The 20,481-nt window shown below is 41.7% G+C and overlaps 1 protein-coding gene across 1 annotated transcript in view; it reads left to right on the forward strand.

Moving 5' to 3' along the window:
• The first annotated feature begins 11,302 nt into the window (after positions 1 to 11,302).
• CUNH7orf31 (chromosome unknown C7orf31 homolog) overlaps positions 11,303 to 20,481 on the forward strand; it is a 29,365-nt gene continuing 20,186 nt past the window's right edge. The window contains 2 exon segments of the mRNA XM_019472776.1: positions 11,303 to 11,436; positions 16,421 to 16,597. Coding sequence (XP_019328321.1) covers positions 11,303 to 11,436; positions 16,421 to 16,597 — 311 coding nt within the window.

Genomic DNA, 20,481 nt, shown 5'->3' on the forward strand with positions numbered 1-20,481 from the left:
CATGGATCCTATGAAGTGATTAGCCAGAAATTCGGTCCTATGGCCTTATGTGGAACCATATCCAATTAAAATTTTGGTGAAAACCAGCAAAAAATGGGTTTCTCTTACAGATGTCATCCCAGTTATTCACTTAGAGCCCTAGAGTTAACTGGTGGAAGAACTATTCTAGATAGGCTTTCAGAAAACTCAGATATATTTGTAGGCTACCATTGTACTTGTATTATACGGAAAGTACATGGTTTAAATAGTTTTCTAAAACCAGAAGGTATTAAATGCTATTCAAGTTCATTCCATCCCTTTATGACCATCCTCCAACCTGCTGATAGTGGATAAAGTAAAAGGAAAACCAGAAGGTTGTTTCTATTGTTTGCAAGTCTTAAAAAAGGAGTCAGGTGATTAAGACAGACATAGGTCAGAAAAACTTTGCACAGGAAAATTCATTTTGCTACATCCCAGATTTTCAGAGGCACCCAAGTACTGCTTTGTCTCACACAGCAGCACCTCAGCAATTAATTATTTCTTTTAAAGCCCTGCCTTCAACAGGAGGTTGGACCAGATGATCTCCAAAGGACCCTTCCAACCCAGACTTTTTTGTGATTCTACAATTCTTCAAGCTCAATTAATTATTCTTTTAAAGCCCTGCCTTCAACAGGAGGTTGGACCAGATGATCTCCAAAGGACCCTTCCAACCCAGACTTTTTTGTGATTCTACAATTCTTCAAGCTTGGGAGATGCAAAGCTAAGACAAAAATGTTACTTCACAAAGGAATCTTTATTTCTATTTCCTTATATACCTTTATAACTTTGACCCCAAGTCCCCACCAAGTGTAGGTCACTTGCCACAGCAGAAGGCTTCCTAGTCAATAGCAGTAATGGTGCAGGTAGGTAGGAGCCTTTAACTGTTCCCATCTTCTGGAACTTGCTGACCACTTAGCTCTTTCCCCCTATTTTGTCATATTTAGGACACCTGTTCTGGTTTTGAAGCTTTTGCACTTAATATATTTCTCTCATCTCTGATGCTCATAACAATTGACTTCTACCACACTTATCAATTACCATGTTCATTGACCTTAGTATGGCATCCAGCTACTTTTGTCTCTTGCAACACAGTGAAAATTATAGGCACAAGCCAGAAAACAAGTACAAGTCAGTTTATGGTTCAGCAAACAGAGTTGAAAGCAAAGCACGTATCAGAAACTTCTCTCTTTCACTTCTCAGAATTCCTGCAATTCAGATGGACCCAGAGGGTTTACATATATAGCTAGAGGCAGCCAATAACCAAACAAGGAATATTTTCAATCCTTTCAATTACAGCTTCACATTCTACCTATTGCAAAACATTTATTCTCCTTTCTCCTCACATATATTTGATACCTCAGCCATAATGAAAGAAATGGTTAAATATTAGGAACAGAAGCTAAACTTCACATGCTGCATACCGTAGCACAGATGCACAGACATGCACAATGCAACACATATATTGTAGGACACATTAAGTCATCGTATCTGTCTTTGCAAATACCACATTTGTGCATATACTGGTAACAAGTGAGAGAGGAGCAGTGGTTCAAAAACAGAGGCAACTATTAGGCATATCCTAACTCAAAACTCTGCTTGGGTTTTGACCCTTAGTTCCTAAAGCCACCCTGCCTCACATCAAAGAAAACATATTAAATTACTTTGCATCACTGAGATTCAAAGTATATAATAGGTATGTATCTCTGAGGAGCTTTATGCTAAACTTTTCAGTTGAAAACAAATAGATTTACAATTTTTGAGATGGTGAACAGAGCCAGTAAGGTCTGATGAACTCCATGTGCTGTTCATTCCCAGCAGGGCTTAGCTGGCTCATTTGCATGAATTAGTGAAGGAGAACAGAGAACAACTTTTTAAAATCACCTGCTTCTCTTAGCTGCTCAACACTGTGGGTACATAAAATACACCTGCATCTTGGGGTAATAAAAGTGTTTAGAATTAACTACATTATATGACTAATATGGAGAATTTTATTTGTAAAAGAATGGAGACAAACTTTCATTGAACCCTGCTGTTGAAGAGAGAGGCTCAAGGAAAAAATAAAAGCATACGCTGGGTGCTGAGCTTGTCTTTGAGTGTGGTTAACTTTTTGAGTGAGTACCTACTTGGCCTTAGAGACCATCATCAATTCTGAGAGCTGCAAGTTTGCCTCTCCCTCAAGAGGCATTTCAAATTAAATGGTACAGCCTAATTCAGCAGCTGATTTCTTTTGGCAGCTATGAAAGAAAAGTCAGAAGTTTAATTTAGATGCCTGTGAAGAAATTAAATACCAGTGAAGGTCCACTGGGGTACCTATAGTGTAGTTATACTGGGATCACATATGGCTTATGAAGTCTTGAAATAAAGAAGTGTGAACGCAGGTGATTCTGAATTGCTCTTGAACTAGAAGTGTCAGTCTTGTGCGGAAAGAGCAGGGGAGGGGAAAAGAGCAGACGGTCGTCAGAAAGTACTTCCCGTGCCGGCTCGGCTCAGCATACCACCGTATGCTTCTCGAAGTTCCACATTTCAAGACATTTCCTAACAAATGTATTCTTGCACATATTTATACTGCATATGAACTTATGAATCCCCAGGGGCAGCCTGGAGGATTGCAGAGCCCACCCCCATCTCAAATTTATAACTAGTGATAAATTCTTTCTGGGTCTTACTTCCCTCTCATGCTAAGTGCAGATGGTGCACAGTTTGGCACGGGTACAACAGCAGCGCAGGCTGTGCCTGTGCAGTGGTGATTTTCCTAGTTACCCCAGAAACCACAGAGATGAGGATATGGCAACTTGGGCTGACTGTGAAAAGGGGCACACAGGAGAACGTTTGCAGGTAATGTATAAAGTAATGGCTTCCCCCCCCCCCATTTTCCAACATAAAACAGCAACATATTCTCATCTTGTTAGTATTATCTTGACAGTGAATAATCTATTCTTGTTTTGTATAATACTGTTCTTTTAAATCACTATTGCATTATATGCTCTCACACGTCTGCTACAAAATTTCTTGTTCAGATCCTCACCAGCTAACAAGCACTAGAGACGCCACTGTGCGTGCATGTACACCTGTTCTCTCTGTGTATACTTGATCGTCAGAAAAGGTGATAAGCAGCAGCAGCTCACTTTGGCATTAACTGAAACTATACAACCCTCTATAAGCCTGTATTTGATACCATACAAGGGATACATGGTAACCTTTAAACAGTATAGGATCTCTATGAAATACAAATTGGCATTGTGGTCTGATCCTGCCCTCAGTCTGGAATAAATCTAAAGTAACTCCACTGGAATCAATGTATTTATTGATTGATTGACAGGACATGGAAGCTGAGTGCAATTTAACTTACAAATAAGTTAAAGAATCACTGAAGGCATGAAGAAGCTGCTGCATGCAATTATGCAACATTTTTCATGTGAACAGGCCAAAAGTGAGGCACAGGCCCTTGAATTAAAATTACCTTAGTGGCTAGAAAAGAAATGATCCTTGCCTGTTTCTTCTAACATGCAAGTCACATCTTCATATTCTGGGTTATGAGGTAAAACTAAGAAAATTGTATGTAATTAATTTGACAATCTAAATAGTCAACTGCTGTACTCAAATGAAAGATATACATAAGTACATTGTATACAGAAAAACTGGCTCAGAGATACAAAATTCTGTGTTTGTTCTCTAAAGTAAAAGCAAGGCATTTGGGATTATCGAAATGCAATGCAAGTCTTTGAAATTCCCGTCGTTGCAAAACTGCAAAACTAGCCTGTGGCCACGAGAGGGCAGAAAGAACATTCCTTGTAAAGCTTGATTTTGGGGAGAATCATGTATTCCCTTGCAGAACCTGGGCTGTAAATTGCTGTAAGAGGCTGCTGGAGGAGTTAGGAAAATGCAAACTACACAGTTAGCTTGACAAAAGCTACTGCATGAACTTTCAACATTAACGAAATCTGGTTATAGTCAACTTTCCATTTTTAAATAGATATTCCTAGAACAACAAAATTAAAAAAAAAAACCACAATGGCATTTGATGTAAAGCCTGAAAAGAGGATTTCTTGAAGTGTGTATTAAGCTGTGTATCAATGCTTTCAAACTTTTGCCTTTTAGCACTGGCTTAAGGATAAGAATACGTATCATTTCTGACTTCAATAAACAGCTTGCTTTGGCTCTTTTTGGATCTGAATGCATGTGTAGTTCTCACAACATCACGGCTATCAAAATCAGTGAGAAGTCCAGAGAATGACATCTCAGTCCTCTTCACTGAAATGCTCACATCCCTCTATCTTCTCCACCACAATCAGGGGAAAAATATGAATTGGAGAAATTACTTTTCTCCCTACTTAGCTAAGCTGTCCTCACCTTTTCTCAGCCCACCACCATGTAAGTAACAGAAACACAGCTTTAATCAGTTAGAAATGATCTTTCTATTTTCTGTTTCCACTTGCTATGTCACATTACACCACCTGAAGCACATTCAGTTTCAGCATGGAGGGGGTACTGGTTTAATAACTGCCTCTGCAGATCTTCATCTTTCCTGCGTTAGTCAACAGGAAGGTTAAAAGAGCTCTGACCTGAGATCATACATCTACCAGAGCCAAACGCAAATGACTATTTTATCTGTCTGTCAGAGCCATCAAGTGACTTTATTCCCTGGGAGCTGAATATTTTGCTTAAGAAGGCAGATTATGCTTCCAATTCAAGAGGTGCCTTGTTGCAAGGCTCCTTCCTCTCTTTGCCCCAGAAAAAGGGATAGTTTTCTTTATCCCACTTTCCACGTAACTGCCACAGCATGGGGACACCTTCAACAGCCCTTGATTGGGGGATTGTAGGAGCAAGCAGTCAATAGGGCACTGGGGTAAGAGAGGAAAACTGTGGGCAAGCTGTCAAGAAAAGCCATAGAGAGGTAGAAATGGAAGGACAACGTGAGGAACTCACTGCAGAAGACCTTTAATATGCTTGAGTAGATAGCTTAGTAAAGTTGTCAGGCTTGTAATTGTCATTTTTAGGATTGGGTTGAGGTCACCTTTTCTTAGGTCTCCTGAATAGCCTGGGAAGAATCTTTAAATGATCATGCTTCTTAATGCCACCTCATTTCTGCTTTTGCCTTCTGACTTCCACAGCATTTTAGAAGTAGAACTGGTTGTGAAAAGCTTATTCTCTATATTCTTCACAACACAAGACAGGACCAAAAACACAGGAGTGTTTGAAAAGCCTTTAAAACACACATACACAAGTCTACGGGCCCTGATGCCATGAGTGTTGAGGGAGCTGGCTGATAACATTTCGAGGCCACTCTAAACCCTGAACAATCACAGCAACTGGGAGAGGTGTCTGAGGACTGGAAGAAAGCAAATGCCATTTGTATCTTCAAAAAGGGCAGGAAGGTCTGGTCAGCCTCACCTCCATCCCTGGGAAGGTGATGGAACATCATCCCGGAAACCACTTCCAGGCACATGAAGGACAAGAAGGTGACTGGGAGTAGTCAGCATGGATTCACCAAGGGGAAGTCATGCTTGACCAACCTGATGATGTTCTACGATGAAATGACTGACTTGGTAGACAAGGGGAGAGCAATGGATATTGTCTATCATCTTGACTTCAGTAAGGCTTTTGACACTGTTCCCCATAAAATCCTCATAGAGAAGCTGATGAATTATGGTCTGGATGAGGAGACTGAAAACTGACTGAATGGCTGGGCCCAGAGGGTGATGATCAGTGGTACCAAGTCTAGGTGGAGGCCAGTAATGAGCAATGTACTCCAGGGGTCAATACTGAGGCCAGTCCTGTTCAATGTCCTCATTAATGATCTGGATGATGGGGCAGAGTGCATCCTCAGCAAGTTTGCTGATGATACAAAATCGGGAGGAGTGGCTGATACACCAGAGGATGTCTGGATGATGCCATCCAAAGGGACCTCAACAGGCTGGAGAAATGGATTGACAGGAACCTCATGCAGTTCCACAAAGGTAAGTGCAAAGTCTTGCATGTGGGGAGGAACAACCCCAGGCACCAGTACGTGCTGGGGACTGACCGGCTGGAAAGCAGCTTTGCAGAAAAGGGGACCTGGGGCTGGTGGACACCAAGTTGGACATGAGCCAACAACATGCCCTCACTGCAAAGAAGGCCAATGGTATCCTGGACTGCATGAGGAGGAGTATTGCCAGCAGGCTGGGGGAGGTGATCCTTCCCCTCTACTCAGCACTGGTGAGGCCACACCTGGAGTACTGTGTCCAGTTCTGGGCTCCTCAGTACAAGGGAGAGATGGACATACTGGAGAGAGTCCAGTGAAAGGCCACTAAGATGATGAAGGGTCTGGAACATCTCTCATATGAGGAAAGGCTGAGAGAGCTGGGACTGTTCAACCTAGAGAAGAAAAGGCTCAGAGGGGATCTCATCAATGTGTACAGATATCTGAAGGGAGGGTGCAAAGAAGATGGAGCCGGGTTCTTTTCAGTGGTGCCCAGTGACAGGACCAGAGGCAATGGGCACCAACTGAAACACAGGAGGGTCCACCTGAACATAAGGAAACACTTTTGACTGTGAGGGTGACTGAGCACTGGCACAGGTTGCCTAGAGAGGCTGTGAAGTCTCCCTCCTTGGGAACATGGTCCTAGGCAGCCTGCTTTAGGTGGCCCTGCCTGAGCAGGGGTTGGACCAGATGATCTCCATAGGTCCCTTCCAACCTCAACCATTCTGTGATTCTGTGATTTTGTGATACCCATCTTTCCCTGACCCCTTTGTCACATCAACACAGAACAGCCACTGTAGCCTGGTAAGGGAGCTATACAGAGAGGTATCAGGAACCTTAGTCCTCCCAATTAGTTGTTTCCCAAAGAAACTCATTAACCTGGAGATACAGGTGGCAGAGATACACCCAACTTAGGTACTGATAGATTTACATGTGGGGTGACCTCTTCTGTGTGAAGATTTAGAGGGTAGAAGTGATGTCCTAAGCCTTTTTCCTCCAGTCAGCACACCCTCTATAATAACAACTAAGGCAGGTCATTCCCATAGTATCTTAAAACCACAACTCTAAATCTTCCATAGTATTTTTTTGGAAAGAAATAACAGAGTTTTTCAACAGCTGAATAATTAATGAAATGAAGGAAAAGATTCTGCTGAGCCTTTCCATACATTCAGCTCTAGACTAAGATGAAGCATGAAAAAGAAACACTGAAAATATTTTTTTTTCAGAATATATTAAACTTCTGAACTCTGGGAATTACTGATACAGCTATATCACTTGTACATGGCACAAACATTAAAGTGTAGTTCACTTTAATGTGATGGCCAAGCCATCCATGTTAAAAACAAACCAGTCATCCAAAAATATAATAAACCAATTACTGGCTCCACTGTATAATAATAACACGACAGTGCACTTAATAGGTATTCAGAAAAGCTATTTATGTATTATCACTTGCCAGAAGACTTGCTTCCAGCTTATCCATGTTAAACAAACCAGTCGTCCAAAATCATAATAAACCAATTACTGGCTCCACTGTATAATAATAACACGACAGTGCACTTAATAGGTATTCAGAAAAGCTATTTATGTATTATCACTTGCCAGAAGACTTGCTTCCAGCTTTTTTCACACTGCTTTTCCAAGAAAAGTAGGACCTCCAGCTAATTTTGCCCTGTCTGGTGAAAGAAACAACAGAACAAAACCACTCTTTTCAAACGCATCCATTTATTTTGACACCAATTCAACTCAAAGAAAAACCACATTGAGAGAAAAGAAAAGGTCAGCAGAAGAAAGTAAAACAGATCAAAATCTATCACCATGTCTGTCAAACACAGGAGGGCAGAAACATCCAGCAAGCCAACTAACCAGAATCCAAGCTCCACCAGTGGCCAGGTCCAACTGTTTCGAAGGAGGGTGTGAAAATCCCACACAAGACCTAAGCAAAGAATATTGGTATCTCCAAGAATGGGGATAAGAAGTGGCAATCCACAGAAGTCCAGCTGCTGTGCTGCCTGCCTTATTTGAAATGTTCTAGGCTCAGCCAATTTGTCAAGAATTGAACTGATGCCCACACGACTTCACTCAATTCTTCCCAATTGAATTTTCTGTAATGAACTGGCTTTTGGCTTGGCTTGTGGCTATATTCACCACTTTATTCAGCAGAGGTAAAACAGCCCATCACTTACTTGTGTCTTGGATCCCAGCTCCCAAACGTGTTCTAACATCCTCCCCCCTCACACACTAGGTAACCATCTGCTGACATCACCAGCTGCCTCATTCTGTGTATCACCCCTAAAGATCCCCAACACCCTCTCACTGTGATGTCAAGTACGACCAGAACACAGGCCAAAGCATACTCACAGTGCACTGCACTGAATGAGAAAGTAGGCTTAGTTCATAGATCTGCTCTACACAGTTTCCTGTGTCTTCTGAAGACAGACAGACAATAAAGCTTTGGAGGAGAGGGGCTGCTCCCTAGATATTGTCTCCTACTTTGGAATAATACCTCTTTGGGGTTTCGTAAACACAATATTTGAAAGGTTATTACATTTAGAAATTAAGATTTACTTAGGTATCATTCACCAGGACATAAATGTATCGTTTTCCTGTACCTTCCTGCCTTCCCCCCCTAAAAGCTTTTCCTCATCAAAAGGCTCACAGTGAGATAATTCATTCTCTTAGCCGTGGATTTCTGAAAGCTCTGGGGCTGAAATGTGAACGATTGCGTTTCCTGCTTTGGAGAGACATCATCCTGGAAACTAGTGACTTCCTTTGTGGATGATTTCACCTGGATTGGTAAGGACTTGGGACTTTAGTCCTGGCAGCACGTGGCTCCATCTGACTTCATCATCTTTCTCCTACTGTTAGCCTCCCTTATCTATTGCCAGACCTCTAGCCTGAGTGGCCTCACTGAGTTATAACCCCCTTGGCTTCTTCTGCCAAGGAATTGGGCCAGTTTGCCAGGGAACAGAACTGGACAGACAGCGGGTGTCCTTCTGCATGCATTGGACTGTGTCCAGAAAGCGTTGTTCAAAGGGATGCCTTGACTACCCAGATGATGTCTGGATCCTGCTGCTAAAGGTAGGTGTCAAGGGCTGGGAACTCAGGTTCCCAAGCCAGCCACCTAGAAATGCTGTGCAATGAACTATGTTTCTGGAGCTGAAGACAGTTTTTAGGATTTGTGTGGTGGCTTTGGACTAGTGCAGCTGCAGGGACATGGGACGTATATGTTCACAACCCTTCTGATGAGGGGGTATGGACTGCTGCCTATCAGTGGAGCTGGTGTTGGTATGATGGGTAAGACTGCAGATGGATGTAAGTCTGTATGTATGTTGTGTATTTGGAGCTGAATGCAGTCAGATCATGATCTGGTGCTATGGACGATGGTTGAAATGCCAGGAGACTGATGAAGTAAAATTGGTGGCGTAGATCCCTGCCTCAGCGGGCAGTTGCTATTGTGGAGCTGCAAAGAGCAGCTGTGAACTGTGGCACCTCCCTAGGTGTGCAACAGGCAGAGGCAAAAAAAGCTACTAGTCATAGGCCCCACCTGTAATTCTGGCAGCCAGAAATACATTTCCCAGAAAGGTTAATCAAGCTGGATAGAGGGGAAATTCTGCTAGGGTTTGAACAGTGTGGACTCAGAACTGCATTGCATTACAGAACCACAGCAGTCCTGCTGGAAGGAAAGTCTGGCTTCTGTTTCTTGCCCACTTGCATATTGTGAATCAACAACTCTGAACATTTTCCTCTTTGCAAACCAGTAGTACTTGAATCTGAGTCATCAGTGTAAGAGTCCCATAGTGCTCACGTAGATATCATAGCAGACCACCCAACACTCCAGAAACTGCCAGCATGACAGAATTCATCTGAATTTTTTCACTTGAACATGCTACGTCAGCTTCTTTTCTTATAACACATATGGCCCAAACCCCCAGACATCCTAGAAGAATTACATATTTCAAATATTTTCAAATTAGTTTCCTATTTTAATAAGGCAAAGCAAAATCTTTTGCATTTCACTGACATATGTCTGAGAAGAAGAGGGTTTGAGCAAAATACCCTTTTTGTCAAAGCTTTGCCAAAGTCAGGATAGCAAACGTACCAGTGAGACAAATGTACATTGCTCCCTTCTCCTTGAAACTCTTCTCAGACCCCTCTTGCCATTGTAAGATCCATATCCAAAAGCTAGCAGACCATTAAGTGCAGAGCAATGCAGAAGTGGCTTAAAGGTACAACTCAAAATGTAAGGAGGTAAAACAAAGGCCTCTCAGCCTTCTCCATATGATGAGCCATTCGTTTTTAGTCAAAAGGAGCCTTGTCACAGCTTGTGGAGAGCAGAGTGAATTCAGTGCTTCCCTTTGTACCTGTGAACTTGTACAAAACGTTATTACATACCCCTACTGGGCTTGTCATAGAGCAAACAGGCTCCTGAGGGCTTCCTCAGGAAAACTGAGGATTCTCCCAGAAGAAGCAGGGCACAGATACAAGGGAATGCTCTGCTGGCTCCTGGTGGAGGGGGAGGAAGCAGTAGTGTTTCTTCATATACTTCATCTAAGAAGTTGCTGGTGTTTTTTGAGAGAGGACTCTCAATGCTGTGAACCAGAGTTTCACCGGGTAGAAAGTACAAGTCCTGGTGCTTTTCTCTTACACAACAGAGCAGCTCAGAACAGAGGCAACTTGTTCAGATATAAATGCCTGCATGGCGTTCTAGAAAGCAGAAGGGTTTATACTGACCTAAGGTAGCACCTCTCCTCACAAAGAGCTAGTCAACCAGTGTTGAAATACAACTTCACTCAAGTGAAAGGAGGACTAAAGCATTTCCCACAACTTCACTCAGGTGAAAGGAGGACTAAAGCATTTCCCCTTGGCACAGAGGTAGAAAGACAAAAATCATGGCAATTAAGGAAAAAATTATTTTCTATGAAAAGTATCGTAGGTTTAATATTATCCTTTTCAGAGTGGGACTGGAACTTTACAGTGAATCCAAATTCACCAAGTGAGACTTTCACAAGTAAGACTCTCCAAGTGCAAGTCCAAACTTTCTCCTCCCATTATTTGAAAGTTTATTTCCAGCTCCTCTTCATCAGTAATACAAAACAACAGTATCACACCTCTTTAATCTGCCTCTTTTTTTTGTTTTATTTTTGTAACCTGGCACAAATAACCAGTAGCAGTAGTAAAAGCAACCATTGTTTCCTGTTGACACTTGTCAGAATTAGGGAGAACTCATCTATGTTTCCTCTTTAGCATCCAGATGCACTAACAAAACCTTTGATATTTGGTATTTTATCCCTGTATTTTCCCCTAGAAGCTCAAACACAAAACATGATGCTGCTGCATGACTTGCCCCACTACTATAGAGAAATTGAGGGAACCAAAATCCTATCAAGAGCCTTTGAGTCCAATGAGGTACTAACTCAGCTTCAAATTCCTTCTTGTCCAACTGTCTCACAAGACAGGTAAGAACAGAACTCATAAAGGTAAATTATTTCATTAAAAGTATTTGATATCCATTTGCTGTTACCAAAAGTATTTTCTAATGGTTACGTTTTTCTGGCAAGACACAATTTTTTCTTTTTGTTTTAATGAAACAAAACGTTTTCTACTTTGTGCAATAGTCTGTCAGTTCCCTGGGAAATATGTTGATTACACCTGAGAAGAGGAATGCTAAAATATGTTATACTGTGGCTTTAGGGCGCAAAATCTCCGGAATTAACTTTCATAAAACCAACCTGTATATTGTATTTCTAATTTGGAAAAAATGAGCATATTTCACAAACCAATCACCAATATTTATCATGTTATTCTTTGATCTATGCCTGTTCTGAACCTTTTTTTTTTTCTGGATTACAGGTTGACCTAGAATTACTGAGATAAACTTTAAAATTAAAATTTAAGATTACAGGAAGCCTGAATTTTGCTTTTGTAGTCATCAATGTGTAATCAGGAAGTTTCAGGAATCAATGCATTTTTACTCTATTTTACAGGCCCAATTATACTGTTAGCTAGGGGGCAAGATATGGCAGAATTCCTGCAGTTTTTAAGTTCTGGAAAGCTGAACCTCCATGCTGCTCAGTACTCATGACAAATTTTTTTTTTAATCTAAATTTCTATTTTTTTACATACATAACAGATTCCAGAGTTAATCTCAAGTCCTCCAGTGTTCTTTCACGTGAGATTTTCTCTCTTTTGTTAGCAAAATCAATTCTTAGTTTCCATCTTATTGACAGCCTTCTGGTTTACTACTACTGCTAACTTCTTCCATTATTTGTAATGTCTCATATCCAACATCTGAATTCCAGTCAGAGTATTTTGATATTATTGGATTATCACACTTGTCAAACTGTGTCTTGATGCCTCCCACTTACATATTTTCCCTGAGGCAAGTTTTTGTTGTATTCCTTGCATTACAGGAATTTGGGTGAATTTCCATCTGAACTGTTTTAACTATTGACAGACTTGAAAGTTTACTGAATTATAGGCCTGATCTAAATTTTAGTGAATGTACAGGGAAGATTAATGTTGCCGACACAGGATACCCAGCAAAAGGAAAAATTAAGCTCAGAATAGGCTGTGATATCAGGATCTGAACGCACCAGCAAAGCATCTTTCAGATGACAACTATGTTAGACCCAACTCTGAAACACAAACAAGAAATAAGTACGGCCAGGTCATAACATTTCTCTTCTCTGTGAACAGGAAAATCTGTATTGTAATACAGGCAGCAAGCTACATTTTTCTGCTAATGTAAACACACACTCCCATGAACTCACCAATTTATACCTGAAAAGAGGGTGGCTGCGTGTTTTACAATATCATACATGTTTTTAAAATGGTGCATTTTTTTCTAGTCACATAATTACAAGTAAATAAATAAATAGAACACAGTTGTTCTCAGCTTTTAAAAATACTGCATCCATGAATTTTATTACATTATCATCTTGGACTAGAGTATTTGTTACCCATATTTGCATTGATAAACAGCGCCCGTGAATAACCAGAGGCACGTATGTGTATTTGTATAATGTTAGGTTACATATATACAAAGAAGGTACCCTAAGGATTTTACCCTATGATCAGATAGTCAGATTCAGCGTTGATATACTAAGATGATGTATATAGTTATTTATATGTTTATTGGGGAAGAGTTAATTAAAAAAAAGTTCAGCCATTCCCACACCCAAAAAAATTCACTGAATTCCAAATCAGTATGTTGCTCAGTGACTATGTCTATGTTGGCAAGTATTGCGGACTACAGGAGAAGACAAATAGAGTGAAACAGTTGGTGCTGAGGATCTGAGGTCCAGAAAAAATGCATTTCAGGTGCTCTTTACTTTGCATTACCTCTAGTGTGATTCCAGGGACTGAAGGTCCATTTGTGGCTGTGGTGCCCTCCTGGTGCATTCCTGGAACACATCTTCCAGTTAATTTCATCCAGAAGGAACCCAGTTCATGTACTCCAAGACCAAGGCACTGCAAAATAGAGATTCATGCCAAAAGTGCACTCCTGATCCAAACTAAAATGCCAGTGTGAATGCACCCTGTGTGAACTCATACAAAGGCAGGTCTTAATCTTATCCCTCTAAGAACTCTCTTTCCACAGACCTTCTGCAAGCTGTTGGCAACACACCCCCTCAGATGTGTTGGCTTCATGCACTGATTGTATCAGTCACGAGCCCTTCACAAGCTCACAATCTAAGACGCTGTATTCATACACTCTGGTTTGAGCTCCCCACAACAAAACAAATTTGAAGGGAAAAATGTAACTTTTTAAAAATAAGGGAGGCACTAGCAAACTAATGTTCTGATCCCTGAACGTTAGCTTTTTTTTTTTTTTGTCAGAACAAAAAAGACAGAAAGCTGGAAGTTGGCTGTCAGAATTCAGAATAAATCTACAGTTGTGGAAGCTAGAAATGGTAATAGTCTCTGTTAAATCATTGACTATATTGCTGAGACTCTTAAGGATTGTTCATGATACACTCTTTAAAACTTTGTTCACCCTAGCCCTCATTTGATATTCTCTGAGCAGAGACATTTTTTTCTGTGTCCTTGAGATCTTCAATATCACTGGATCAATATCAGCTATAAATGTTTCTTTGTGAGAAAGAGACTTGGAAACATTTTAAGCTTAACAAAGTCCTGTTTGGACTGAATGGATGATCAGACCTTTGTGTGCAATGCTTCTCTTTTCTGTCTAAGATAAAGTCGTTGTTCTGCAACTTAGTAACCTATAGATAGCAGTCAACAAGAATGATTTATTAATGTTTCCAATGAGAGTCAGTTTAATGAATACAAACACCACAGCCATGCAGGTGACTTGGCATCTGCCTGACTACTTTCAGAAGGGGGAAAAGAGGCTTTAGACAGAACTTAAGAAATGGATGTTTGAGTTCCTTCAGAAACTTAAAAACAGAAAAGCTTTCTGATAATCTATGGCACATGAGATTCTTATTTTGGTTCATTGTACAATACAAACATATTGCCCTTTGCACCCTGGCAAACTGGATAAAGGAACAGCATCAGGTAGAAGCAGAGTGGTGCTGAACCACATGGAAGGAACTACATGATAGGAGGGCGCTGTGCTGCCAAGAAACCAGACAGAACAAAATACAACACAGCAGCACTGTCTGTGTCTTGTAGATCACGATCTCTCCCATAGATTTCCCTAAGATCTGTTTAGATATCTAGGACTCTACCACAGTTTGAGTCTCAATGTACTCTGACAAGAAGTTTTTGTAGCCATTGTTTTTTCTTCCTTAAAAGCCCATACTCATAACGAAGGTCAGGATTGTAATGTTCATGGAAATGCTCATAGCCACATAATAAGAAGCCTATTTCTCCTCACATTTTAGGAGATGTGGGCTCAGGGATGTTATTCTACCTTTGAATCAATGTAAGACGAAGTCAGAATTAGGGGAACCTTACACCTGAAAAACACCATAAGCCTGACTCTAGCTAGTACCTGCAGAGTGGCACTTTTTCCCAGTATAGCTTAATAAAAAACACCCTCTCCCTCCATCTCCAAAGTAATGATCAACACTAGCAAAGATTAATAACAACTCTGTTTAAACAAGGATTTCTTTAGCTGATACACCTCACTCCATCAGGAATCACACATCCAGAAACCTAGAGCAACACCATACTTTGGAGCTCAGGGCAGAGAAACCCAAGGTAATTGGGAGCGAGTTGGAATATCTGCATGATTCACCACAGCCTGTGCTTTGATAGCAGTGCAGTGGCTATACCACAGTCAACAAAGGCACTCCTACTGGTCTGCAGCCATGTCCAGCTGCTTCACTCATCAGTAAAGAAACACACAATATCAGAAAAAGATGGTAGAACAGATGAGGTCTAGCTAAAGCAAGAATCGGGGCCACTCAGTGATGGAGGGGCTGACAACAAACATAGACATGGCTGCTGGCTCCCAGCTCATTCACCTAAACATCACTCTCTGGTTTCATACGAATGAAGACAGCACACCAGTAAAATATCCCGAGGGTGACCATCCCCATCACATACAACAACGGTTCATTACTTCCTTGATAAGGTTTTCAGAAAATCCTGGACAACTAAGTCAAATTTAAATCACTCAATTTGGTTCTTACAGAATCATAGAATCATAGAATATCTCAAGTTGGAAGGGACCCATAAGGATCATCGAGTTCAACTCCCTGCTCCTCGCAGGACTTATCTCCTTAATAAGAAGATGGTTGGCTGTGCATGTGTTCTCCTGACTGGAAAACTGCTGCCACCCAAAAGAAAAGGAAGATTTAAATTTTCAGTGAGTTTGATGTCCATCTTTACAACACTGTAATCCAAAACTATGTGAGGTGAACATGCATCTAAACACATTGAACCGCTTGATTTCAAATGACACAGATGTATGGGAATGTACTGAATATTCTCAGCCACTAGCACATCCATGTGAAATGCCTGACACAGCTTGCATTCAGTGTGAATTACAGCTACTAAACAGTAACATTTCTCACCTCTCTAGAGATGGAGAGGGGAGGTTTTCAAAGGCACAAATAACAAATCTGAAATCGGTGGGAATTAGATGCTAAAGCTTCCATCTGTGCCATTGCATATATTTGCTGTCCATATGCCACTTACGTAGTACTGAAGGGACAGTGCAGGTATCTATGTGCTGGCAGCTGAGACTCGATTACGCCGCGAGATGTACATGCTGCACATATCTATCAGCTTCTTTCTTCCTCTCACTGATCAAAACATAATAGACTTGATTCAATCTTAATTAAACAATTGCCAATCACCGTTGTACTTACTTCTCCTAGTGACAGTTCATCACAATAGCATTACCCAGAATAAGACTGAGTAACTCAGAGCCAAGAAAATAAAGCTAACTTGTCATTGTTTAAAAGATTTCAAGTAACCATCACTGTTGCTGCCATTAAAGGACATTTTGGGTTTTTTTTCTTTCAGATATAAAGAGTTCAGGGAATCCTTTCACTGCTGCAAGCTTCCCTGGGGAGCAGAAAGGGAGCATGGAGGAATTGCACAACCTGTATTGCCAGAAGACTACAGGGCAAAGGACAAGTCTCCACGTACATTTGTTAAAGGACATCAACATTATGGTAGTGGTGTAGACCCTTGGTCAAGGTAGGCTAGACAAATACTTCTCATAGTCAAAATGTTTAAGTGATGGGTTTTTAACAAGAATAGCAACAGACAGCTAACAGGTTAGACAGCAATGTAGACCAAGACATGCAAATATCAAAATATCGTTTTGCCATTCCAAAAATGGGCAATTTAAGCTTCTACCCTTTTCACATTTCCCTAAATATTAATGTGGGAATATATTGGTACCCACAAATCTCTGCACGGTGTTTCACTGAAACACTTAAAGTTCCAAATGACCAGATTTATTTTTTGCCCATCATTTGATAATTATTTACTGTTGGCTGCTGTCCCAAACACCCTTCCTGACCTTAAAAACGTTGCTATTGGCCTAACTTACACTGATCCTCAGCATCCACAAATCCCATAGGCATAAACATGAAAAGTTGGTGCTCAGCTTTTTCAGAAAGCTGTGGTAAAAGAAGAGATCTGTCTTGACAACAGTTGAGGGGAAGAGCTCTGGGGTATGCTTTCTGAGTGAGGGCTCCTTCTCCTAGCCTCTTACCACAACCAATTTCTTCTCTAGAATATATTGGGGTTGGCGCCACTTCCTCTGAAACCAGTTCCAAAACTTCTTGTTCATCATGATGGCATTAGTCAAAACAAAAGGAAAAAAAAAAGACTGACTTGCTGATAGATAGATAGATAGATAGATAGATAGATAGATAGATAGATAGGTAGATAGATAGATAGATAGATAGATAGATAGATAGATAGATAGGCAAACAATGATGCCAAATCTTTGTTGTTGAGACACTCAGGTAGGCTTCAAATCACCATTACTGACTGACAGGAAAGCTGTGAAGGCAGAACATTCTGCTGCTTAGGGCTGACTTGGAGAAATTCAAGGATAGCCTTCGGCCCTGCAGGCTTTCCTGGAGAACAGGAATGAAAGATGCAGACTAGGCATGTGCATGGCTGTCCAAGGGTTAAAACATGACTCAAAGACTGGAAAGATGACTTCCTGTCCTTGCTCTGTTCTGCATTATTATGAACTAGCCGCTCTGTAAAATGATCATAGAATCATAGAATATCTCGAGTTGGAAGGGACCCATAAGGATCATCAAGTCCAACTCCCTGCTCCTCGCAGGACTACCTAAAACTAAACAATATGACTAAGAGCATCATCCAGATGCTCCTTGAACTCTGACAGGGTTGGTGCCATGACCACTTCCCTAGGGAGCCTGTTCCAGTGACCAACCACCCCCTCAGTGAAGAACATTTTCTTAACGTCCAACCTGAACTTCCCCTGATGCAGCTTCACTCCATTTCCTATGGCTGGTCACCAGAGACAGGAGATCAGCACCTCCCCCTCCGCTGCTCCTCTTGAGGAAGTTGTAGACTGCGATGTCGTCACCCCTCAGCCTTCTCTTCTTCAAGCTGAACAAACCAAGTGACCTCAGCTGCTCCCCATAAGTCTTGCCCTTGAGACCTTTCATCATCTTGGTTGCCCTCCTCTGGACACATTATAATAGTTTGATGTCCTTCTTATATTGAGGCTCCCAAAACTGTACACAGTACTCAAGGTGAGGCCACACCAGTGCAGTATAGAGTGGGACAATCACCTCCCTCGACCGGCTAGCTATGCTGTGCTTGATGTACCCCAAGACACAATTGGCCCTTTTGGCTGCCAGGGCACACTGTTGACTCATATTCAACTTGCCATCAACTCAAACCCCCAGATCTCTTTCTGCGGGGCTGCTCTCCAGCCTCTCATCCCCCAATTTGTACATATAACCAGGATTACCCCATTCCAGGTGGAGAATCCAGCACTTGCTCTTCTTAAATGATGCTGATGGGACTTCCATCCCAGGAGCATGACAAGGCGCTGTGATCCCACAGTGATAGGATCAGTGCAAGAATGTATAATGAGCTTGAAACAAGAATTTTCATTGCTCTTGTGTTTTTCTTTTCTGAATATGCAATCCCTTGGATTATTTGGTGTCCAGGCAAGTGAATTCCACTCTGAAGAGAAAAAGAGGTCCAGAAACAAGCCTTCCCTTTTCCACAAGGTGGAAAATGCCTAGGTGGCATATAGTCTGTATACCTGTCTTCACATTCCTACCCTCACATTGCAAACAAGCAAAGGTTTAGGCCAACTCAGTCATAGCACAAAGGTAGGAGTCACAAGGTGACTCCTCATGAGAAAGTAGATGAGTCACAGTGACTACATGTCCCATCTCAGAAAACCAACTTAGCAGTCAGAAAGGGAGAAGAGGTTTGCAAGCTACTTTATAAACCCATGTTCATGACATCCATTTGTTGTTTGTCTTGGGCAACTCTCACAGTAAAGTGATACTGCAGAAGAGTTGTTCAGAGCATAGCCAGACGTCACAATCCTGATAGTGCTATTGTAGGGGCAAAATAGAGTAGCTTTTCCTCCACACTAAGTTTCTGTATTACACAGATTAGCTTCCAGGTAAGTAGCAGAGCTACAGTATCCCCAACGGCACCACCTTTGCTGATCTCAGTGAAACCTACCAGACATGCAGGCTAGAAATTAATTAGGAATTTACTCTAGTGCAAACAATTATAGAGGAGAAAGCTGAAGTGGGCAAGATGCAAATGAAGTCTTTTCATGGCTGTGCCTCTGATAGCACTGGCACAAATTTCAGCGGGGGAAGTATGAGAAGCCTATATAAATATGTTTACAATAAAGCCTTGCACGAGAGCTGGAAGGCTGTCTGACCATAGGTGCTTGCGTTGCTCAACTGACAGCACCCGTGGCACAGAAGCAGACATTACACTGGACAGTGCTATTGTGGGAAACTGCTTAAAGAAGAAAGGGAAGACAATTCTGAACTTGTGGTTAAACCCAGAGTATTATGAGCGTATTCCCGTTGGACTGTGCTATAACCCGCAAGCCTTGGGAGCCCATTGAGCCAGCCATAAAAGTCAAACAAATCCCTTCTGATTCAGCATAATTTCTCTCCCTTTCTTGCAACCAACATCTCTTCTTCAGCCATACAATTAAGGCCACCCATTCCTTTTAACAACAGACACTTGATTAGACGCCTTGGATCAAGCTCAGCTTTAGCAAGGCCAGGTCAGAACTATAAGGCTATTTCTAATACCAGGAAAATCTTACTGGTTATGGCTGATTTTTCCAAATGCATTTCCTTCATTTTGGCACTCCTGTTTGCTCTCTCTTCTGTTGTGGTTTGTTTTTTTTTTTTACCTGATGTCCCGTACTAACAACTGATTTGTTTTCCATTCTTTAAACTCAAAGACAGGTACGGTGGTGTCTTCTCATCAGATTCTTTTCAGTGAAAAGGACCATGCAGTTTGGCTGGATTCTGGGAGCCCTTTGGCTGAAAGTGATCCCCATAACATAGGAATAACTTAACTCCTTATAGGATCAAAAGATGGAACCTGCACCCATTCAAGGCATTCCCACAGCTCCTACTGAGTGTTAGGGGTGCATGGTGAGGGGCTGTAAGGGCCAGGCCTTCAGAGAGGGAATTGCTCAGTGTTCTCAGGAACTTTGGATTCAGGCATGGGTGCTCAGCACCTCTCAAAATCCAGCCCTGCAGGACTTAGATTTTGAAACTGAGGATATATAAATGGTTACGGGACTGGTGCCACAGCCAGGGGTTCAGCTACTTAGACCATGGGACTCACTTTGAGAAACCTGGTCTACTGGGGGCTGACGGGGTCCATCTGTCAGAGGAGGGGAAGAGCATCTTCAGTCATAGGCTTGCCAAGCTGGTGAAGAGGGCTTTAAACTAGAGATGCCGGGGGAGGGGAACCTCAGTCCATCCCACTCCTACCAGTTTGATGCCAGGGCCAGCAATAGATGCCCAGAGCCTGGAGAAGGAACACAGGGCAGCAGGAGAGTGCCTGAAGAGCAGCACAAAGGAACTCCA

Source organism: Aptenodytes forsteri, unplaced genomic scaffold, assembly GCF_000699145.1.
Source record: "Aptenodytes forsteri isolate BGI_AS27 unplaced genomic scaffold, ASM69914v1 Scaffold164, whole genome shotgun sequence".
Lineage (NCBI taxonomy): Eukaryota > Metazoa > Chordata > Aves > Sphenisciformes > Spheniscidae > Aptenodytes > Aptenodytes forsteri.